This window comes from Oncorhynchus mykiss, chromosome 15 (genome assembly GCF_057628025.1).
Source record: "Oncorhynchus mykiss isolate SJ-2025 chromosome 15, ASM5762802v1, whole genome shotgun sequence".
Taxonomy (NCBI): Eukaryota; Metazoa; Chordata; class Actinopteri; order Salmoniformes; family Salmonidae; genus Oncorhynchus; species Oncorhynchus mykiss.
The window spans coordinates 31528150-31553139 of record NC_143036.1 but is presented as its reverse complement, the minus strand read 5'-3'; the positions used below and the strand labels follow the sequence as shown (position 1 = coordinate 31553139).

At 42.6% G+C, this 24990-nt stretch overlaps 1 protein-coding gene across 14 annotated transcripts in view; it reads right to left on the bottom strand.

Annotated features, from left to right (window-relative positions):
- Nucleotides 1-3667: 3667 nt before the first annotated feature.
- Nucleotides 3668-24990, bottom strand: part of dnajb6b (DnaJ heat shock protein family (Hsp40) member B6b) — a 47245-nt gene continuing 25922 nt past the window's right edge. For 2 of the 14 annotated variants that reach the window (XM_021563042.3, XM_021563043.3), the window contains exons 5-10: nucleotides 24617-24727; nucleotides 19346-19495; nucleotides 18808-18949; nucleotides 18514-18584; nucleotides 8741-8875; nucleotides 3668-6159 (exon numbers count right to left, since the gene is read on the bottom strand). In XM_021563042.3, the coding sequence (XP_021418717.1) occupies nucleotides 6056-6159; nucleotides 8741-8875; nucleotides 18514-18584; nucleotides 18808-18949; nucleotides 19346-19495; nucleotides 24617-24727 (713 nt within the window). In that variant the 3' untranslated portion in view covers nucleotides 3668-6055. Of the gene's footprint in view, nucleotides 6160-8740; nucleotides 8876-17298; nucleotides 18585-18807; nucleotides 18950-19345; nucleotides 19496-24616; nucleotides 24728-24990 lie in introns of those variants that run through there. The other 12 variants (XM_021563047.3, XM_090199911.1, XM_021563045.3 and 9 more) reach the window with 7 other exon arrangements.

The window sequence follows — 24990 nt, the reverse complement described above, 5'->3', positions numbered from 1 at the left end:
TTCTTCAAAGTAGCCACCCTTTGCCTTGATGACAGCTTTGCACACTCTTGGCATTCTCTCAACCATCCTCTTTATTTAACTAGGCAAGTCAATTTACAATGACAGCCTACCCCGGCCAAAGCTGGGCCAATTGTGCGCCGCCCTTTGGGACTCCCAATCACGGCCGGTTGTGATACAGCCTGGAATCAAACCAGGGACTGCAGTGATACCTCTTGCACTGAGATGCAGTGCCTTAGACCCCTGCACCACTTGGGAGTCATCTTCACGAGGTCGTCACCTGGAATGCACTTCAATTAACAGGTGTGCCTTGTTAAAAGTTCATTTGTGGAATATCTTTCCTTCTTAATGCGTTTGAGCCAATCAGTTGTGTTGTGACAAGGTCGAGGTGGTATACAAAATATAGTCTTTTACCAAATAGGGGTAAGTCAATATTATGTCAAGAACAGCTCAAATAAGCATAGAGAAACGACATTCCATCATTACTTTAAGACATGGTCATGGTCGAATTGCTGCAAAGAAACCACTACTTAAGGACACCAATAATAAGAAGAGACTTGCTTGGGCCAAGAAACATGAGCAATGGACATTAGACCGGTGGAAATCTGTCCTTTCGTCTGATGAGTTCAAATCTGAGATTTTTGGTTCCAACCGCTGTGTCTTTGTGAGACGCAGAGTAGCTGAACAGAGGATCTCCGCATGTGTGGTTTCCACCGTGAAGCATGGAGGAGGTATGATGGTGCTTTGCTGATGACACTGACAGTGATTCATTTTGGATTCAAGACACACTTAACCAGCATGGCTACCACAGCATTCTGCAGCGATACACCATCCCATCTGGTTTGCGCTTAGTGGGACTATCATTTGTTTTTCAACAGGACAATGACCCAACACACCTCCAGGCTGTTTAAGGGCTATTTGACCAAGAAGGAGATTGGAGTGCTGGCCTCCACAATTACCTGACCTCAACCCACTTGAGATGGTTTGGGATGAGTTGGACTGCAGAGTGAAGGAAAAGCAGCCAACAAGTGCTCAGCATATGTGGGAACTCCTTCAATACTGTTGGAAAAAGCATTCCAGGTGAAACTGGTTGAGAGAATGCCAAGAGTGTACAAAGCTGTCAAGGCAAAGGGTGGCTACTTTGAAGAATTTAAAAGATTAAATGTATTTTGATTTATTTGACACTTTATTGGTTACTACATGATTGTGTTATTTCATAGTTTTCTACAATGTAGAAAACAGTAGAAATAAAGAAACTATTGAATGAGTAGGTGTGCATTGCTCTGCTAACTTTCAAAAGGTTGTTCCCGAAGTTTGCCCCACCCGAAATGTATTATCCTATGAACGAAGTCACAAGTGTATTTTCACATGAATTGCCACACAAAAAAAATGCACAAATACTTTTTGTACATGTTTGCATGAATTGAGTGTGAGATTGTGTTGCACAGATTTGTGCATATATAACGAAATCCACAGCCACAGATTTATGAATCTCGAATTTGACATGAAAATATGCAAAGTGAATAGATTCTGCGTGACATTTTGGGATTTACAAACAAAATATGGTTTATACGTGACTGACACCACTTTGTACATGGATGTAGATTTTAAATCTAATGTTTTCCTATTTAAGAAATGATTGTAGTCTCAAATCTAACAACATTTTATAAAATGAGGCCCCTGCCGTGGTCTCCGAGTTGACTGAATCTGCTGAGTCCAGTCTCCAAACAAACCCTATATCCACACTCCCCACGCAACCAAGACGTCAACAGCCATTAAATGTGCAATCTGGGATTGGTACATCCATTTGTGGACTTTAAAATAGATTACACATGTTTATTCTTGAAGAATATAACTTCGAAATGCCTCATGAGCTTAGTCCAATGAGTCTTAATCATGGATGGTCAGTCCTTGCATCCATAGCTCCGTCTTTGAATTTGAGTAGCTGCATTTCTAAAAAAAAAAACAAGTGTCAGGGAGACAGCTTTGTGGTTGTTTGAATTCCAGATTGCCCTTTTAAAAGAGTGCAGAGGCAGGTAGCTGTTCATTACCACTTTAGGTTGACTCATTAGTAGATGTCCTCCCATTGGAGACTTGTATGGCCTAATTGCTCCATTAAATCCCTTCATAAATCATGTCTCCCGCTGCTATTGAGCCACAGAGCAGTGTGCTGCTGAGTCAACTATATAACACCAAAGGTCTTATTCAACAAACTAAGCTATATGGGGGGGGGGGGGGGGGGGTTGAACAGTTTTATTGGAAAATGTTGAAACAAACACCACAGCAGCACAACATGAAAGTTTGATTCAGGAGTTTATGATGACCGTCATAGTCATTAACTCGTTCTCCAAACCCGAATCGGCAACCACGTGATTGGCTGACGTGACCAGCTTCAGAGGCTGTCCTAATATGGACACCATATACATGATGCATGTTGTTCTCCAGTCATGAATATGTTTCAAGTGTATTTGATTCACAGGAGGGACTAAAGTGCATTTTATTCATCCAAGCAGTTAAGCGCTAAAGTAAAAAGACAGCTCTTTGCTATGCAATATTTCCCATTCTTGTTCTTTTTGTATCAATCCAATCCAAGGCAATTAAAAATCCAATTACAATATTAATTCTAACAATACTGTACTTTTGATTTGGCCGCGACCTAATAATGCCTGAGACACTTCTGGTAATTATAACAACACCGAATTTATGTCTATCACTCTAAACAATAACAAATGTTTGGTTTTAGCATGAAAATATAAAAAAAAAAAAACTAAAATCTCCATACATTTACAGTACCCGTTGTTGACTTCCAAATGTTAATTTTTCTCTTACAGGAAAAATAATGTTTGTCTTTTTTTGAATGGGCACTACACTTCTCACCGTCTTCCTAAGTAAGGAGGACAGACACACAACTCAGGGAGGAAGGCTGTGTTTAAACGAAAGGGTAGTGCACTACTTTTGACCAGAGCCCGTCAAAGGTAGTGCACTGTATAGGGAATAGGGTGCAATTTGGGATGCACAGAGTGTTTGCCTTTCATTTAATGGAGGGAGATGGGCCACTGCCTCCAAAGACTTTAATTAAACCCTTAGAGACTGGAGCCTGGTTCCTAGGAACAAGGGCCAAATTACTCTGTAGGTCGTGTGCATGTTTTTTCGCCCATGAATAATACAACACACTGTCGACATTCACACAGAGAATGCCGCTGCCTTCACAGCCCTGCCAATGACAGCCTAATCCAGGGCTGTTCTGAAGAGGTCTTTTCAATTAAGGAAGGAGTGCAGTTTTAAAAGAGGAGCGTATAACATCCAAAACGGCACACTATCCCCTACACCATATTCCCCATAGAGCCCTAGTCAAAAGAAGTGCACTATACAGGGAGTGCCATTTGGGACACTGGTCTATTTTGCTTTGTTTATGCTGCCCAATTCCGATACCTTTTTTTTTTTTTCAAGCAACCTAGAGTACAGACTTTGAAATAATCTGGAAGAATAAACTTTCAACAAAAAATAAGTCATATTTGAAGTCCAGAGGTGCATGTTCATTGAGTTCTAAAAGTTGCTAAACATAGAACTGACGTTGAATGCTTTTTTTCCCGACCAATGACTGGGAAGAAATGCATTCAATACGTTTAAAATTGCAAATGTTCAGGAAAAGCAAGTGACGCCGGAAATGTTTTTCACTTGGACCGTGTCACTATTTAATGCCTACAATTCATAATTACACAGCTACAGCATGCATGTGTCACAATGAATACAAGGCCATGCATCATATTGAAAGCAGCATTTCAGATGCCATCAAAAGGCTAAAAATGAGAGTAAAGGTATTCAATAGATTACATCCATTATTTCACTACCTTGGGAACCTAATACGTTCTGTCTTTATTGAAGGATAATGTGATACGTCCCTCAGCAACCACCTAACAACAATGTGACTACATAACCATCATATATCTGGTTGACATGAAGCTTTATTGGTGGGTGTTTATAGAGAAGGAAACTCGCATGCATTCCATCTCCCCTGGCATTGGGTATGAATAAAAGCAAATTGACAATAAACTAAACCAATCAAAGAATATTAAAAAAAAAATTTTTTAAAAACTGTTCTGTAAAGAGTTATAAACATGTTCAACACAGAAACTTCCATACCAGGTTTCCATCCCAACCGAAGCAGTGGAGTGTAAAAACCGAGTGACAAACCTTTTTGAGAGGGGGGAGAAAGTGAGAGAGGGGGGAGAAAGTGAGAGAGGGGGGAGAAAGTGAGAGGGGGGGGAGAAAGTGAGAGGGGGGGGAGAAAGTGAGAGGGGGGGGAGAAAGTGAGAGGGGGGGGAGAAAGTGAGAGAGGGGGAGAAAGTGAGAGAGGGAGGAGAAAGTGAAAGGGGGAGAAAGTGAAAGGGGGAGAAAGTGAAAGGGGGAGAAAGTGAAAGGGGGAGAAAGTGAAAGGGGGAGAAAGTGAAAGGGGGAGAAAGTGAAAGGGGGAGAAAGTGAGATGGCTACTTTGGTGTTACTGTTCTTTGGTGCAGACAGTGACAATATTTCACTCAGTGCAGACATACAACAATATACTGTAGGTTATGATTTCTACATCAATCAAAAATATTTTTTTACAATAAGTGTGTTTTTGATCAGCAATTCTTTATTTTTTTGCTCTTCTGCGTTTAAGATAAGCCAAGTTCTCTGGTCTCTGGACAGTTGTCTCTCTAACCTCAAATGGGTCTTTAAAGGGATAGTTCACCCAAATCACTTGGATGAACTATCCCTTTAAGGTTTAAAGACTCCCCTATACCTTTATTTCCTTCAGAGTCTCTGGCATCATCACTTAGATTCCTGTTACAGGCTCTTCCAGACCATTCACATCCATTACATTTACTCTGCTACATCACATCCCTTTAAAAAGTGGCAATTAGCAGTAGAAACAATAACAAAGCCACTACCCCGCACCTGTTTTGGTAAAAAGCTGATGGATGGGGCTGGAGAAATGTAACCACTCTCAAATTCATAGACTGATCTATGAACGCCAGGATTGAACAGCCTTGATAGCAACACTATTTTTAACCACGTTTTGAGGCTACGTAGTGTTTGTTTACATTTACTTTGTTTACAAACATTGGAGTTAAACAAGCTTAGGGCTCTATTCAATCTGTAAAGCTGAAGTGTTGCAGATTCCGCGATAGAAATGTAAAGGTGATTTCCGATTGAGCCGACATATGCAGCAGTTTACCGTGAATGCAGTCTCTGCGAAAGCGGGAACATTGCCTTTAAAATGTCAAATCATGCTGTGATGCTCAACTTCCACGATGTAGATTGAATAGAGCCCATATACTTTCGCTTCTGATGGGGTACAACAGTTGAACTAAGCTCATGAGGCATTTATAAATTATATTCTTCAAGAATCAATGTGGACATATCATTCATTTATAAGAGCAAAAATGGATGTAGCTACTGATGATTGCATTTGAGGAAAAATGTATACTTCCATTCAGAGGGGACAAATTATGACCGAATGTGCACATGCTCATGCTAAGGTCCTCCGGTCCTACCATTTGTGAGGAATGCAAAATCCAGAAAAAAACAGAATTTCTCCTCTCTACTGACATCTTCAAAAATAAATAAACTATGGCCTCTACTGGCAGTTCTACTGGTAATGAAAGTTGAACTGCGTAGAGAACACAGCAGAGCCATGAGGACAGAAAACAGACCTTGACAAAGTCTAATGTCTTGCATAGAAGATGGCTAATGAGATTTGCTGTTTGCACTGAGAAGTTGATAGACAAGGGGAGACCTGGCACAGTGGTGGGCTGGTGGTGGGCTGGCATGGTTTGAAAAATTCCTGTAACTTTCCCAAAATTCCCAGGTTTTCCAGAAAACCTGTGGTTGGAGGATCCGGATTTCCTGCTTATTCCCTCTTGATTCCGGGAATCGTCCAACTGAGATTTCCACAAAATCTGGAATCTTTGGAAGAGTAACCTGAATTTGGCAACCCTACGGCTGAGTTGTGTTAATCTACTGATGTTCTTCCCCTCCAGATGACACGTACAGGGAAGGGCGGAGCCATGGTGGTGCTTTAGAACCAGGCACCGATTCGAGGAGCCAATCGAGGTGTTCTCTTCTTTTTGAGCTCCGCCTCCTGCCTCCAAGGATATTTCTTCCTCTTGGTGTCCATGTGTCCTACGGAGAAATGGCCATCAAACAGACAATTACATGCTACTAATGTTGGCAGAATGTGCACCAGATCTAGACTTCTATATTCCTCAATACTTCATTATTGACATTATAACTTATCAGGCATAAACTTACACAATGTCCTGGTAAAAGTGTAAACTCCTGAAAAAAAAACATGAAATTGCAAAAAAATCTAACCCCAGTCCATCCCCAACATTATAAAAGGATGTGTGTGTGTATATATACACACACAACATAATTTTAAAAAAAAGGTGTGTGTGTGTATGTGTATACACACACACACACACACACACACAGGCAAGATTAAGCAAAGCAGTGTGACACAAACAACAGAGTTACACATGGAATAAACAAGCGGTACAGTCAATAACACAATAGAAGAAAAAAAAAGTCTATATACAGTGTGTGCAAATGGCGTGAGGTGGTAAGGCAATAAATAGGCCATAGTAGCGAAGTAATTACAATTTAGCAAATTGAGGCCTCATTATAACCAGGAGGACCCCTGTGTGTCAGCGAGTACGTTCACACGTACGCAAATAAATTCGGTATTAAACGTATTATGTCATCTTAAAAGGTCATAATCGAAGTAAGCAGACGCCTGGTTTTCTGGGCAATTTTTGGAATTATTTGGGCATGTAAACACCTTAATCGGCGTTCCATGGGTGTAGTTGATCTCTGCATGTGCTATCACCAGCGAGCGAGCCTTCCGTTTTTTAGCGCGAGTTCAGAATGCATCTTAGAAATAGTTCTCACACACAGATGTTATACAGTCTGTCCGAATTTAGAGTAAAATATGCTTCCCAAAAATGACACGGTCAGAATGCCACCAGGTAGCCGGATTTCAAATGTGTCCATGTAAACTGGGATTATTAGGGAACTCGTTCTTCTTGCAAAGCATGTTAACGTTTTAGTCAAACTGTCAGCGAGAGGGTTTTCTCCACCAAAAATACGGTACACCTTAAGCAGATCATTAATTATTAAGCAAGTGAGGATTTTTTTTCTGATATAAGTGTGATCCACGTGACATCCTGGAAACTTTGAGAAACCCCCCCCCACTTTATATCAGAGTTATCCCTGTTTAAATCCAAGACAGTCTATGCATATTCATGAGGACGATGAATTTGAAATACGTTCACCATAGAACGGGGCGGCAGGGTAGCCTTGTGGTTAGAGCGTTGGACTAGTAACCGGAAGATTGCAAATTCAAATCCCGAGCTGACAATATACAAATATGTCGTTCTGCCCCTGAACAGGCAGTTAACCCACTGTTCCTAGGCGTCATTGAAAATAAGAATTTGTTCTTAACTGACCCGCCTAGTTAAATAAAGGTGTAAAAAAAAATAGATTTCAGGCGGTTGATAACACTCCTCATCAAATATTCAAAGAAATGATTCCAATCCAAAAAGAGGAATAGGAGTAGCTTGACAGCTCTGCGTTTGTGGACAACGATCCAAACCCAGCTGCTTTTGCATTGGTGTCTATGGGAGACTCTCCCCGTGAAGTAGACCAGAACCGACCGTTTTTTTTTCAACGGTATATCTGCCCGAGTGAACTATTTCTGAGTGTGTGTAAGATAATTACATGGCTTTTGTGTTTGACCCCGAGTCATTACACTGCAGATCAACAGAGCCCTTTAATGAACACTTTCAGTCCTTTCATTCCCCTCAATGTTGACCTCTACCAGTCAAACATGTCTGCCTCTGTCACTGGCCTTTTGTTTAGCCACCCGTTACAACAACAACCAATTAGCTGTCGTTATTAAGGTGTTTAGCTCCCGTCTTTGAACAAAGCTTAGCCTGGAGGCCATTGATTGATCCATCTGAAACAAACACCACATTAAGTGCGGTGTACAATCAACAACCTCATTTACAACGTAAAGGTTTAGGAACGCAACAAATTGAATTTGGAATTCAATGGAAATATGTGTCCCTTTCAGTCTTGACAGAAGTCCTTCCCGTTTAGAAAATGTATTTTATAAAGCCCCTTTTACGTCGGCAGTCGTCACAAAGTGCTTTACAGTTTACTCTAGAACCAGCCTGGTCACTTCGATTTCGGATGTTTAAAAAATGTCCCCAGAACATTGGACATATGTCTTCCTCTTCGCTCCCCCAATAAAATTAGCTCACCCAGAACTGGGTGCAAACTCACAATGCTTGGAGGTAGAGCATGCAGCTTAGACCACTGCGCCACCACAATTCACAATACTCTAGCAAGCCAAGAGAATACTTGGTGATAGTTGATGGAAACAGCACATTGTTTTTTTATTATGTTGTTTAAGCTTTCCCCAAACCATAGCCCTAACCTTAACAGTTTAGGCCTTCAGTCCGAATGGTTAACAGTAGAGTTGTTTCTGTTTTAAACCTCAACCGCACGGAATTAACCCGGTAGCCATGTGGATTTAATGTGTCAAGAAATAGAGGTTTACCCATACATAATACGTTGAATTTCAAAAGGGACACTATGAGATCTTGTCGACACAGCAGGCCTGTTCCTGGGTCTCTCTGTACAACCTCCACGCCTTAGAGCTTTTCACCTCAGGACAGAACACTAAATTGGGGGGACACACCTCTGGCGAGTCCCAGGCTCTGTTGGCCGCGCTCTTCGTCTTCCTCTGGGGGGTTCTGTGGGCTATTCCTCAGGAAGCGTTGGTGGGAGGGGAGACCAAGGAGGGTGTTCTGCTGCCGGTTGTCATCTTCCAGACCTGTAGGGGTGGTCAGAGTAGTTAGCAAGGACCTGCGAGCAGAACACACATCTGTAAATCTAAACTAGATTTACTTTGCGGAGATAGGGGGAAGGACAGTCCCAGCTCCAACATCGCAGTGTGTACACAGTTTATGCCGGTGCAATTGATGGTCACCGGCAGCGCATGCTAATGCCAAGTGATAGCACGAAGGGCGATATGATTCTCCGGGAGAATCTGATATAAAAAGGCATCAGTCACGATCACACGGAACCAGCACTAAGTCGCCCCGCCACTGGTAGATGTAAATCTACCTTTATCGACCAACTCCCCCACGGTCAAAGGCAGTGCCACAAGGACCCACATAGAGTCGAGAAGAGGTTACCCTGGGCCTGCCCACCCGTGGTGAAGTGAATGAATCTTAAGCTGTCAAAAACCATTTTTATACAAGGCCTTGGATCACGACTTGTGGGGAGGGAGAATCTCCTTTATGAAGCCTGAGTGTTAAGCTGCATTGGCCACGCGTTAATAAAGTGATCATTCTCACACATTCAGAGGCATCAGCTGTGGTGCTCGTTAAAACGCCTGGGATTCCCGAACAGTCCCTGTTCAAGTACAACGTGACATCCTTGTCCCGAGGAACACAATCCAGGTGAGAACGAGAAGCTTCTCCGATTATATGTTGCCTGTAAAAGAGGACAAGTGCGATTCAAACCTGTGTAGCCATACCAGGAAAACCAAGAGGATGAAACGCAAAGATCTTCAAACATCCCCTCTGGCTGCAGCAACCAGTTGCTTTCATATTGCAACCATAAAGTTCAGTCATATTTCATGTGGCCGCGCTTTTATTGTGATTAGCCATGTAAATAGAGATTTTGTTATTTTGTCTCGGTAATTTACATTTATATTGAATTAGTCGCAGCGTATAAAGGGAGATTTATTATGCTCAGATTACACAGGCAGATTTCACCGCCATTGTGTTTTGTAATAGGGGAGGGGGGGGGGGGGAGAGATAGAGGGCAAGAATGGAGCCAGATGCTCTCTCGTGCCGAACCGGTTTTCATTTAGAGAAAGGTCTACACCAACTTTCAAACCCCCTCCATCATCCCTCCATCATTTCCAACCGTCAAGCCTTTAACACATCACATGCCATTAGAGTGACATATCAAACCAGGGGATGTGTTTAGGGACACACTGGCCAATCTGCTTGGAATAAGAGTAAACCTAAGTAATGCACTGCATGTAAACTGCATTGAAAAAAATAGCCTTGGAGGACACTGGGTTGTATTCTGGGCTTTACAAGGTATACCTTTTGTAACATACAATTACACACAAGTATTTAGTATTTAGCACATTTTCTGAGTCGGACGAGATCTATTAACGACTTCAAAGTAAAGCCTTGTATGCCTCAAGTCTCTTACTGTATTTTCTCTCTCTCAACAGTTTAGGTCCTGTGTGTGTGTTGTGCCATTTTGTCCTGACTGGCACAAGCCACCAAGGTAACAAACGTCTCTCTCTCATTTCTGGATGTGTGACCCTTTCCTCAGCCACTCATTATTTCATCTACGTAGTTGTTGAAACTCCATTTTTCATAGTTATCAAGCTCCAAATCACATCATGAATTGCCACTGGCTTTGAGGAAAGCCAGAGTGTCTATGTATGCGGATGACTCAATACTATACATGTCAGCTACTACAGCGACTGAAATGACTGCAACACTTAACAAAGAGCTGCAGTTAGTTTCAGAGTGGGTGGCAAGGAATAAGTTAGTCGTACATTTTTCTAAAACTAAAAGCATTGTATTTGGGACAAATCATTCACTAAACCCTAAATTGAGCAAGTTGAGGTGACTAAACTGCTTGGAGTTACCCTGGATTGTAAACTGTCATGGTCAAAACATATTGATACAACGGTAGCTAAGATGGTGAGAAGTATGTCCACGATAAGGCGCTGCTCTGCCTTCTTGACAGCACTGTCAAATTAGATAAAAAAAAACGGATAAAAAAAAATAAAAAAAACACCTTATGGAACAGCGGGGATTGTGAGGCAACACAAACATAGGCACAGACACACACACGATAACAAATGCACTACACACACACACACGGATTTAGTACTGTAGATATGTGGTAGTGGTGGAGTAGGGGCCTGAGGGCACACAGTGTGTTGTGAAATCTGTGAATGTATTGTAATGTTTAAAAAAAAAATGGTATAAACTGGCTTAATTTTGCTGGACCCCAGGAAGAGTAGCTGCTGTCCTACAGCAGCTAATGGGGATCCATAACAAATATAAATATCACTTGTCCAATCTGCAGACATGGCAGAGAAAGTAAAAACTGATGGGAAGGATGCTGGAAGGTAGCGGAAGATTGGATAAGCCGGTCCTCATTCAGGCAGTAATAAACCTTGTCTGAGACAAAGGAAAAAGCACGGCGAGACTTTGTCTTTGTCCCAAATGGCTCCCTATATAGTGCAGTACTATTGACCAAATCCCTACGGGCCTTGGTCAAAGGTAGTGCACTACATTGGGCTTAGGTCACCATTTGGGACGCAACTTTCAACTCACTGGATGAATAGACTTATTACCGTGAGGTCAGCAATCGCGACCCTGGCAAATCGGCAGTCTATGTTGCGAGAGGCGAGCGGGCGCAATAGTCTTTTATAAAGGGATGCCAAACAAATCAGTCTCCAAAGTCCACATCCCAAATGGAGGATTGACACCACAGAGTGATAATCCTCTCGGCGGAGTAACACACACAATTGGTGGTTTATGGCTCAGGTATTCCCCTGGCTCCGGTCTGCTTCTAGCTCTGAAAGACAACTAATCCAAGTGCATATTCCCTTCTGCAGACTGCCTGAATATATAAATCAGTTTTGCATTGGAGAAATGGAGAGTAATTGCATTTTACCGTGTGAGAATCCAGGGCCGTGAGGCGTATTGTCAACATGTCCCTGCTCTGCGGATCAATATTTGTTTGTATTATGAGGTCGTTACCTGGGCGATAAGACTCCCCGCCTCACAGAGCTGTGTAATCCATTATCATTTGATTAATTTAAACAAAACAATATCAAACTGCATTGATGATAATGAGATATTTTAATAGTCATAAGGCAGCCTTTTATTTTCTGGATCAAAGACTTAATTTGACTACAGAACAGACGTTCCCGCTTCTCCATGCATACATTTAGATCCATTGTCTGAAGGGTGCCTATCATTTGTTTTGTTTCAGTCCAGGGTGTACGAGTCTACATCCAGACACTCACTCACACATACCTTAATCACGTTGGCCAAACCTTATGTAGGTCTACTGGATTTGACTGCGTTGAAGAAGGCCACACACTGTTGGTTGGGCTTGAACATCCAACGCCTGTCAACGTAAATCGACTGACATCCCCGGCCGGGTGCCCAGCAGCAGCCGCAGAAGTCTGCTGAGGCGACACCACTGCTGAGCACACCAAGAATGACTACGTTGTCAAGGGTACCCTATCCCCTATATAGTGCACTACTTTTGACCAGAACCTTATGTTCCCTGGTCAAACGTTTTGCACTATAAACAGAGAACAGGATGTAATTTTGTGCTCATGTTCAAACGTGGTCAGGCAACAGCTGGGTTTGTCCCGGTGTTAGCCTCCATCTCCTCTATCTTTCATAAGGCAGCCGACAACCCTGGCGTTGATGGTGGCCAGAGATGGCCTTGCTACTCCAAGCGATGACAGTTGCATAGAATGCAATTCGAACAGGATGCTGCCTGCTGCGACCAGGAAGCCATTTTGTGGCCCCGGGACAGGAAATCAAAACATGATCTGTCATTAGTGATGGATGAGCATGAGATCCAGCCTTTCGGTTTTCAATCATAAAAGCTTACCGGTGTTCATTTGTCATATTGTTGCCTCTAGCAACTGCATGAACAATGGAATCCTCCTGTGCTCACGGAGGTGCGAGCAACTTGACCATAAAGTGGCTTGTGGTTTGAGACATGGATAGTAGTATCGTGTCGTTGCTCATTCCACTTTGTTATCGTAGCTAAACTAGTAGGGCTAGTCACAACAAAGCTAGACGTATGTAAAGAGATTGACAGGCTGACAGACGGCCCAGTGGTTCAGCCACTGAAGAAAGTGAACTACAGAAGCAACAAGACTTTCAGTACATCATAGAGATGAACGACAGTTTAATTACATTGTGTGGCTGACAACTACAGACAGGGGAAGACAGCTCAACTCTGCCATTTGGGACATAAAAACACTCTATTCCCTACACAGGCCACTACTTTTGGCCATAGCCCTTACGGAGTCTGGTCAAATGTAGCACACTATATTAGGAAATTGGGTGTCATTTGGCAGGCACGCTAGTACCTACATTCCACTGTGCGAGTCCACATTAATAATGTGTACGCATCCACTTCAAAGATGAGGAAATAATATATATATAGACATTTGCAATGTCAGACATTTAGGTTACAGGTATGCAGTGTAGCACAATGTCAGACGTTTAGGTTACAGGTATGCAGTGTAGCAGAATGTCAGACGTTTAGGTTACAGGTATGCAGTGTAGCACAACGTCAGACGTTTAGGTTACAGGTATGCAGTGTAGCACAATGTCAGACGTTTAGGTTACAGGTATGCAGTGTAGCACAACGTCAGACGTTTAGGTTACAGGTATGCAGTGTAGCACAACGTCAGACATTTAGGTTACAGGTATGCAGTGTAGCACAATGTCAGACGTTTAGGTTACAGGTATGCAGTGTAGCACAATGTCAGACGTTTAGGTTACAGGTATGCATTGTAGCACAATGTCAGACGTTTAGGTTACAGGTATGCATTGTAGCACAATGTCAGACGTTTAGGTTACAGGTATGCAGTGTAGCACAATGTCAGACGTTTAGGTTACAGGTATGCATTGTAGCACAATGTCAGACGTTTAGGTTACAGGTATGCATTGTAGCACAATGTCAGACGTTTAGGTTACAGGTATGCAGTGTAGCACAACGTCAGACGTTTAGGTTACAGGTATGCAGTGTAGCACAACGTCAGACGTTTAGGTTACAGGTATGCAGTGTAGCAGAATGTCAGACGTTTAGGTTACAGGTATGCAGTGTAGCAGAATGTCAGACGTTTAGGTTACAGGTATGCAGTGTAGCACAATGTCAGACGTTTAGGTTACAGGTATGCAGTGTAGCAGAATGTCAGACGTTTAGGTTACAGGTATGCAGTGTAGCACAATGTCAGACGTTTAGGTTACAGGTATGCAGTGTAGCAGAATGTCAGACGTTTAGGTTACAGGTATGCAGTGTAGCACAATGTCAGACGTTTAGGTTACAGGTATGCAGTGTAGCACAATGTCAGACGTTTAGGTTACAGGTATGCAGTGTAGCACAATGTCAGACGTTTAGGTTACAGGTATGCAGTGTAGCAGAATGTTTTTTGGTTTTGCAGCATACGTAAAAATTCAGTGCAAATGTGACTTTGGACTTTGGTCCACGATATCAAAAAACAAACTCAAAATGTATTTCACTAAGCTGGAAGGCATTTTACATTGCAATAACCAAATACAAGCTGTTTTTAGAACACAAACATTTCTACCTGAGAATTAGGATTCACTTGTGATTCACTTTGGTACAGTATAATATTTATGTAAAAAAAATAATACTAATCACTTAACCTGTAGGTAGAGCTACAGGTAACTGCCAAAATAAAGGAAACACCAACATAAAGTGTTGAGCCAGAACAGCTTCAATGCACCTTGGCAAAGATTCTACAAGTGTCTGGAACTCTGTTGGAAGGAGGCGACACCATTCTTCCACAAGAAATAACATAACTTTGGTGTGTTGATGGAAAACGCTGTCTCAGGCACCGCTCCAGAATCTCCCAGTAGTGTTCAATTGGGTTGAGATCTGGTGACAGACGGCATATGGTTTACATTGTTTTCATGCTTATCAAACCGTTCAGTGACCACTCACACCCTGTGGACAGGGGCATAGCTATGGTAGCCAAAATAATGGCCTGCCCAGCATTTTTATACATGACCCTAAGCATGATACGATGTTAAATTGCTGAATTACTTCAGGAACCACACTTGTGTGGAAGCACCTGCTTTCAATATACTTTGTGTCCCTCATTTACTCAAGTTTTTCTATTATTTTGACAGTTACTTGTAGAATAGGGTGATGTCATCCTCTCCTGTTAATAATGTAGAGACAGCGCAACCTAGTGCCAGGAACATACTCTACAATACAGGGAGAGAGAGAGAACTACACTGTCTTCCGGATTGTCTTCAGGCCTACATTTCATAATTTGTTGTGTACAACACCTAACTCGTTTGTAATAAATGCAGATTCAATTATTTAAATCATTACAAAATACTGTTGTGTTCTATTGCGTTAACAAAGAAATGCAATGGCGGTTTTCAGTCAACAGGAGGAGCTATTGCACCGTGGAAAAACACTGACCGTAATTTCATTACAATTGAGGAAATCAATATATTCAAGCCCTACATTCATTTTAATTATGTTTTCATAATCAAAGCTGTAATCTTGCCCCTGGCTCAAACAGTTATTAAAAAGCAAATGGGAAGACTAATTCAAGCTGCTTTTCTGACCCTTAAAATATATATTTGTCTCCCACCGAGGGCAAAGTGTGTTGTAATTCAATTGAATGCAAGGCCTTAACAGGAATTGTTAACATTTTTAACAGCAGTGCTAGTCCCGGTATTTATTCAGGGACCTTGACTCTCCTTACAATGTCAACTCTACCACAGTGGAGGGTACAATAATCTCCTCCACTCATCAGCACATCTCCCCCCCACACACACACACTAACAGGTAACCTGAGCCAGGCAGCCACAAGGACAGGGCCACAATGTCACCTAGCAACGCAGCCACATCTTCCATCAACCTTCAGGTGAGAATTAAAACCAACAGAGCAGCAGAGTGATGGAAAAAATGGCTGCCACAGCTGAAGGAATTTGAAGGACAAATAGAGCTGTACGCCAACATAGTGAAATACAGGATCGTACCGACTAGACAACCAAACAGAAGAAAACAGACAAACAGGAAGGGACTACCTGAGCTTATCCAGTAAGAAACGCTTATTGTTTTCCGTTGCAAAATGTTTTGCGACAGTATGCATTAATGCATACAACCCAAGGACGGTCAGCTAAGGGTGTATTACAATGTGCCTGTTGCAGCTTTATTATAGACGTTTCCCATGAGAGGATGGTGGTTCTTACACAAAACAAAAACGGGACGGTAAAATTGGGTGGAGAGACCTGTTCGCTCTGCTCTCATTGCTCCACAGTGACAGCTTTCTCCCCTCATGTAAACGCCTCTCACAAAAATGCACTGAAGCTTGTGTAAATAAACTGACCCCCTTTTAGCACATTCCTCAGAACTGCTGTGCGCGACTGATCTGTTTTACACGCACGCACACACACCCAAATATACACCCTCAAAAACACACACTTCCCTTCTACCGCAGGCCAGGGAAAATAAACAGCTGTAACCACTTGTGCCAACTGCTGCCAGTCCTGCCACCACCTGTACCCACAGCCAGTGTCAGACAGTGGCACGGTTGGACAGCATCTGAACAAAACCGCCCATTGCTGAGGGACAATACAACCCGGGCAACGTCTCAAATGGCACCCTATTCCCAATATAGTGCACTACTTTTGACCAGAGCCCTATGTAGGTAACAGGGTACCAGTTGAAGAAGCCCAGTCTCCATTATAAGACATTGCATTGAACATCGAAGCAGTGCCGATTTGTTTTAAACCTAACGGTTTATAAACAAAACACTGGTAATCACATCTGATAAACAGCTGACATGTTGCTAGATGAAGGACAAAAACAGACACCGCCTGCATCCCAAATGGCACCGTTTCCTATTTAGTGCACTATATAGGGAATAGGGTGCAATTGGGATGCAAACACTGTGCTGTGACGGTTGGGGAAACGCTGAGGTGAGGATGTGTATAACTCCCAGTCTCTAAGCAAACACATCATCACATTTACTGATACTAAGAGGGCAAGGGACACCGCTTAATGGATTCAAGAGGGATGTGTGAGTGTAGGAATACGTACCTTTTGTTGAAATGGACATTCTTGACCAAAGGCAACTAATTACTGCCACAGTGCATCTTATGTTGACGCTAGCTAATCATTCTATACTGATAGTCCACGAAGTGACTGCTATCACTGAATGAATTTGATATGATGCACCACTATAAAATGCAGGCGTAATCGATTAGCTTAGCAGTAAAACTATTTCATTAGTAGGTTCAAATGAACACGTGAGAGTGACGTGATGAGTGAGTTTTATTGGAAAAACAGTGAGGGCGGTTTGCTTTTCTCTGTGTGTTTGTGTGAAGCAGGGGTCATCAAGTAAGCACACACATTGAGGGAGTGGGTGGGTGTCACTCAAGCAAAACAGAATCATCACACACACACTCATTGTGAATGCAACAGCCCCTAAGAGGGTTCAAGCTGAGATTTATTGACCAAAGTATATTTTTTAGTTGTTTTACAAAGTACACAAAATCCCCTATTTTGAGATAGCTATACACAGTACCAGTCAAATGTTTGGACACACCATAATCACCCGACCTCAACCCAATTGAGATGGTTTGGGATGAGTTGGACCGCAGAGTGAAGGAAAAGCAGCAAACAGGTGCTCAGCATATGTGGAAACTCCTTCAAGACTTAAAGCATTCCAGGTGAAGCTGGTTGAGAGAATGTCAAGAGTGTGCAAAGCTGTCATCAAGGCAAAGGGTGGCTACTTTGAAGAATCTCAAATACAAAATATATTTTGATTTATTTAACACTTTTTTGACTACATGATTCTATACGTGTCATTTCATAGTTTTGACGTCGTCGCTGTTCTTCTACAATGTAGAACAGTGTAAAAAAAAAAAAGAAAAAAAAAAAGGAAAAACCCTCAAATGAGTAGGTGTCCAAACTTTTGACCGGTACGCTATATAGTCTCTGTTTATGGTTTATGATGAGTTGATGAAACAGTTAGTCAGGAACATGAACAGCCTCGTCATTGGCAATCATGCAGAGATGAAAGAAACTCTCATATTCCAAAACAAGCAAACAAACCAACAGAAAGCAAAAACAAAATGCACAGGAATATTGTATCAACGCACTAATCCTCTAGATGTGTTCATCTGAAACGTAGGAGTGTGAAAATGGTTTTAAAAAAAGGTTAGAGAGACAAAGGGTTAAAGCTGAGATAGTTCAAAAGAACAAAAGCAAAGCCGTACAGCTTGTGCCCTTGGCTTTTAGAACTAAAAGGACAAGAAGTCTACTCATGGAAAAACTGCAATACAGAAAAATAAATGAATAGTACAAAAATCAGTAATAAACAGTGGTCCTAGTAAGAGAAAGGTCCCAGAACAAAAAAAAGGTGAAACGGGAATAAATACAACCGTATCTGAACGTCCCTCGCTCCTGCGGCTAAACTCAGTTGAGAACACATTTCCTCGCCATGAGGAATGTTAACTACGAATGTCAACAGGGGAGGGAGAGGAGAGAAACCAAAGGTCGCGACCCTGAGCAGCATCGTCACGCTGAGTTAGTTTAGTTTGTTTCCAGGTCAGGTGTGAGTATTTCAAACGTTGTGCAGAGGTCATCACTTGTTATCCAGTCTTAGGAGCTGCTCCTTACCGTTGACGGTTAGAGACTTTAACTGACCGTCTTCCTCCACCTCCACCCTCTCCTGGCCGTTCTCCACAATCCTGCAGGAGATAGAAACAGACTTAGAACAGATTATTTTAAATCATAACCTTGTTATACGTTACTCTGTTTTTCTCTATTCCCGACTGTCTTGATGAATCGACGACAACATCCTAGGAAAGTCCTGTGTTTTTATTTTGAGGAAACTATCCCTTTAAAACACAGGGTGAGGACAAGTCAGTGAAGCATAGACGTCATTGACTGACTAGCTGTGTTGAGCTGTACCGTTTTGTGGTGATTTGTCTTCCGTTAATGAACTTGGTGGAGGTAGACACCGAGCGGGAGCACATTCCTCCTCCACCTCCGAAAGATGAAGAGGAAAACGAGGCGAAGCCTCCTCCACCCATATGTCCCAGGGAGGTGAAACCTAGGAGGGACACACAGAGCTTACGAGTAAGCATTTCATTTTACTGGTCACACTCATATACCCACTCCAAATCCCACCCACGCCAAATCCCACCCACTCCAAATCTCACCATTTCTCCTTTTGACATTTATCTCAATTGAGACTGTAGCTAAGAACTGCGTGAAACTTATCATAGGATAACATCAGGATAGATCTCATTAAAGGAAAAGTAACATCAAATAATGTTTCAGCTCTCTGGGTGACATTTGTCTTACAAACACACCCGTGAGTGAAAGGCATAGTAACATTTCAAATAGATGGGATTGAATTATGATATGATTTAAATTGTAAACAACTTCCGTGAGAAGAAGGTTTAGTTTAACCAGAGTTTTAGTACACACATATTTGAAGTATTACCGTGCTGCAGGGGAAGCGCACCTGAACCAAACCCTGGGAAGCCCGCCCCGAAGGGGGGGAAGCCACCAAATCCATGGAAGAAGGATCCTCCGGTCCTACTTTGGTTCACCACCCGCTGCCTGTGTCCCCCACCGAAGAAGTCATCGTCTGCTGGGGAGAGACCATGACAACACATTAGTCAAGTTCACTTTCACCCACATAGCAGTACCCAATTGTCATACTTCAGTAAATGTAAAGAAATCTTAATGACTCCAGTAAAAGTCAACAAGTAAAATACTACTTGAGTAAAAGTCTAAAAGTATTTGGTTCGAAATATACTTTAGTATCAAAAGTAAAAAATATTTTTAAATTTACAGTTAGCCAGGGGAACATTCCAACGTCATTTACAAACAAAGCATTTGTATTTTGTGAGTCCGTTAATCCGCCAGATCAGAGGCCGTAGGAATGACCAGGTATATTCTCTTGATTAGTGCGTGAATTGGGACCATTTTCCTGTCCTGCTAAATATAAAAAATGTAAGGAGTACTTTTGGGTGTAGGGGAAAATGTATGGAGTAAAAAGTACATCATTTTACTTAGGAATGTAGTTTAGTAAAAGTAGTCAAAAATATAAAAAGAGTACAGTACAGATACCACAATAACCTACTTTAAAGTATTTTTACACCACTGGAAATGGCATAGGCCCATCTACACTGAACAAAAATATAAACGCTACATGCAACAATTTCAAAGATTTTACTGAGTTACAGTTCATACAAGGATACCAGTCAATTTAAATACATGTATTAGGCCATAATCTATGGATTTCACATGACCGGGAATACAGATATGTATATGTTGGTCACAGATACCTTAAAAAAAACAAAAAAAGGGCGTGGATCAGAAAACCAGTCGGAATGTAGTGCGACACATCTCCTTCGCATAGTGTTGATCAGACTGCTGAATGTTGTCTGTGGAATGTTGTCCCACTCATCTTCAATGGCTGTACGAAGTTGCTGGATATCGGCAGGAACTGGAACACGCTGTTGTCAACGCCAATCCAGAGCATCCCAAACATGCTCAATGGGTGACATGTCTGGGGAGTATGCAGGCCATGGAAGAACTGGAACATTTTCAGCTTCCAGGAATGGTCTACAGATCCTTGCAACATGGGGCTGTATATTATCATGCTGAAACATGAGGATGTCAGCAGACGAATGGCACGACAAAGGGCCTCAGTATCTCGTCAAGTTCTCTGCGCATTCAAATTGCTTAGATAAAATGCAATTGTGTTGTTCATTGTCCGTAGCTTATGCCTGCCCATACCCCCAACGCCACTTGGGGCCCTCTGTTCACAACGATGACATCAGAAACCGCTCGCCCACACGACGCCATACACGTCTGCCCGGTACAGTTGAAACCGGGATTCATCCGTGAAGAGCACACTTCTCCAGCGTGACAGTAGCCATCGGAGGTGAGAATTTACCTACTGAAGTTGGTTACGACACCAAACTGCAGTCAGGTCAAAACCCTGGTGAGGACGATGAGCATGCAGACGAGCTTCCATGAGACGGTTTCTGACAGTTCGTGCAGAAATTCTTTGGTTGTGCAAACCCAAAGTTGTCAGCTCCGCGGGTGTCTGGTCTGACGATCCCACAGGTGAAGAAGCCGGATATGGAGGTCCTGGGCTGGGCGGGGTTACACGTGGTCTGTGGTTGTGAGGACGGCTGGATGTACTGCCAAATTCTCTAACGATGTTGGAGGCAGCTTAAGGTAGAAAAATTAACATTAAATTATCAGTAACAGCTCTAGCGGACCTTCCTGCAGTCTGCATGCATATTGCATACTCGCTCAAAAATTGAGACATTTGTTTAATTTTGTGTGACAAAACTGCAGATTTTAGAGTGCTGTTTTATTGTCCCCAGCACAAAGTGTAACTGTATAATGATCATGCGGTTTAATCAGCTTCTTGATATGCCACACCTGTCAGGTGGATGGATTATCATGGCAAAGGAGAAAATTTGAGAGAAATAAGCTTTTTGTGCTTATGGATCTCTGGGATCTTTATTTCAGTTCATAAAACATGGGACCAACACTTTACATGTTGTGTTTATTTTTGTTGTTGAGAATAAATACATATCTATAAATTGAGCTGGCTCATTCACTGATGTCGTGTCCCCATTCCCCAAAGGGTAAAGTGCATTAACCTACAGACTTTTTGGAAGGAAATGTCTGATACATCAAATAATATTTGAGGAGTTTTGGTTTCAACCGGATAAAAAAAAAATTAAATAAAGAGTTCAATCATTTACAGTATCACATCATCATCATTCAGAGGTTTGTGTTAGTCTTAACCAGAAATGGCTGCAGTAGTCACATGGGAGACCCTCCCCTCCCATAGGGACAGACGTGATTGTGCTGAGAAAAATAGCTGCCCTCCCCATTAGAAAGAAAAAAATCCCCTGCTGCTTCCACTCTCCAATCCACCACACAATGTCAGAATTCATTTATTAATTGGATCGTTTATGCATGAGGACCCTGAGGACTCAGTCACACTCCCTCTCCCCTTAGAAAAGGTCCGTATTAAACCCAGCAGCAAGCTCTCCATAAAGCCGCCCTCTAATCCTCTCTGTATTCCATTGTGCATCTCAAATGGACTGACCCCCCACCACAATGTGGTGACCCCCCCACCACAGGAGGTCTCCACTGCTACTGGAACTGGGGCTGAGTCCTAAATGGCACCCTATTCCCCATATAGTGCATTACTTTTGACCAGAGCTCATGACTATGGGCCCCTAGTCAAAAGGAGTGCACCAAGTAAGGAGAAGTGTGCCATTTGGGATGCAGAGGAGCATGGAAGATGTTTCTAACGAGGCTGGTCATAATATCATTTATGATCTAGAATTAAAACCCTTCTTGTTTATCTCGGTGTCCCTTGATGTGACTTATTTAGTTATGTCGTTAGGCGAGGATTTAATGTTGCAGGGTTATTTATAATATAATGGACTTGAAAATGGCCTTTGAAAGCTATTGCTAAACTATTACTAAACTCAGCCAATGTTCAGTGACTTGCGGTTACGGAAGGTGTTGTTTTGACCAATGGGAGACGTGTTGTAGTAGGGAGCCTATTGGCTCAGTCAGTGGTGTAAAAGCCGGCATCTGCTCAGCGAATGAGAGCGAGGCATCCACGGTTCACCCACAGAGCTCTAAATATGGAGGCGAGCCTCAGACAGTGGACGGATATGAGAGCCTACATCATTCAGCTGGAATGCTTTCAAAAATAGCTTCTGTATTAAAATAAGACCAGTTATAATAGCGTCAGACGCATGTGTCTGTGTGTGTGGAAACACATGTGAAACAGGGGAGGGGTTACAATGATACTTGATGAATGTGTGTGGTGTAGGAGTATGCAGGAAGCTCTGAAGTTGATACATTTTACAGGTTGCTTTCGTATAATATGTTACGCATTTTAGCGTAATCCGATTACAATACTTTTGCTGGTAACGTAAAAAAAACTGATGTTTTACATGATTATTTTTAAAATCAGATTACATGTAACTTCTTGAACTGTACTGTTGGTTAAGGGCTTGTAAGTAAGCATTTTACAGTAAAGTCTACACAAATAAAGTTTGGTTTGATTAGTTCGTTTTTTTGTAATCATATGTAGTCAGTTACTCCCCAACACTGCCTACTCCCTCACTATATAGGGAATAAGGTGCCAGTTGGGACGCATCCACAGAGTGCAGAGGACAGCTGTTGCTGTTTACTCCCATGTTGGCAGTGTCCAGCAGCAGCATCAGACAGCATGTCCTCAATGCAGCCGGTAAGAAGATAGTACCTGCTAGGCTGATGGCATGGAGCACCACACTATGTTCCTGGCTTAATAGGCGTCCCTGTTTGCTCGTAAACGTTACATTTTAACCCAGACCATCTAGGCTATCCAGTCTGTGGTTGGAAGAGTCTAAAGGATGCAATGGCTGTTTTTTTCCCCCTTCTTCTCGAAAGCCAGTTCTATGGGTAATACAGTACCCACCTGCCCCTCTAGCCAGAGACATGGTGATTGTATAGCTGGCTGTCATTATGCCAGCTGGTGCTTACGGTCGGTCGGTCGGTCGGTCGGTCGGTCGGTCGGTCGGTCAGTCACAGCAGCAGCAGCTTGGGGTCCTGCGAAGACTAGTAAAACACACGAGGGGTTAACTGACTGCTAAAGTCCTGAGTCACACCCAAGCTACGACAGTTAGGCTAGACGGGACCCTGAGCACAGTCCTGGCTGCCTCCAGGGAGGGATTTTACTTTTTGGTCCACTAGCCGCAGTGGTTGGCCAAATTGACCAGATACTCAATTTGTTTACAAGCCACATTTTTTGATAAATCACAGAAAACGCATAGAATAGCATATATTGAATGGTTTTCAAATGGATTTCAAAGAACAGCCAGCCAGCCAGACCTATTCCAGCAGGCAAGGTCTCCATCGTTCTCGATATCGTTTGAACCAGATATTGAACCTATGCTGTACCCCCACCTAACTTTCACAACTGTAGCATTGAGAATCTCTCTTCCGGAGCTGACACACACTCTCAAAGAGATGTAGTTTTATTACATGTGGGCTTTGTATCAAACAATAAACTGCTCCCAAATGCTCTGTGTGACCCCCGCCAATGTGGCTGGTAAGAACAGACAGCAATTCGCTGGTGGATGGTGTTAATTTCCCACCCTGGCTACCTCACTTACCCCTAATCAGTCTGCAGTGTAGCCAGTTCTGTACAACTCTCTGTAACAGCTACATAAACACTTCGGTCAGGCAGGCCAGCAAACAGCCCAGACGGTCTCGTCCAGCCAGCAAGGTTGACCCAGATCGGCACACAATTAGTAGCATGTCCACAGGGGGTTAAGAACGTGAATCTAGTTGTGGGTATAATCGACAGTGAAAAGTTTGGTACTGTTCAAGGAATTAAAAAGTGCAGATCTCGCTCGAGGCAGCGTTGAATAACGTCATCTAAATTCCTGCATCAGTTTTGGTGATCAAAGCCGTATGGGTTATATCAACAGTATAGCAATAGATTCCTATTGAATATTATCTACACAGGGATAAGCGGTTACATCACATCCAAAATTGAGCAAACTTGGATGAATTGTAAATAAAAGTAGTCAGAGAGACAGAGCGTACCAAAGTATGGCTCCATCCTCAATCACTCTCTTTCCACTCTATAGAATAAGGGCAATTGGCATTGGTGTCTCCAGGAGCTAGGCTCTCTCTGGGCATTCTCTGGCCTCCGGGGGAGGAAAAGACTTACCGAAGAAATCGGCAAATGGATCTCGACCTCCGAAGAATTCCCTGAAGACATCCTCGGGGTTACGGAATGTGAACCCACCACTGAAGGGATCACCGTTGTGATAATGCCCTCCTGGAAGAAAAGAGAATAAGAACATTCCATGAGAGTTACTGAGCGATGGAAACATATTCATGGTCCTTCAGTACACGTGGCGATCTGAACATAGTTCATTTACTCGAGGGAACTATGAGGGTAGCATGGCACTACGAGGCTTAGTTGACAGCTAATGGTTTTGAGTCCTCAGAAAAAAAAAGAAAAAAGAGCGAGGTTGGTATTGCCCGGTCAGGTTTATGGTAAACACACTGAAGTTGACCCCATAGAGCTGTACATTGGTA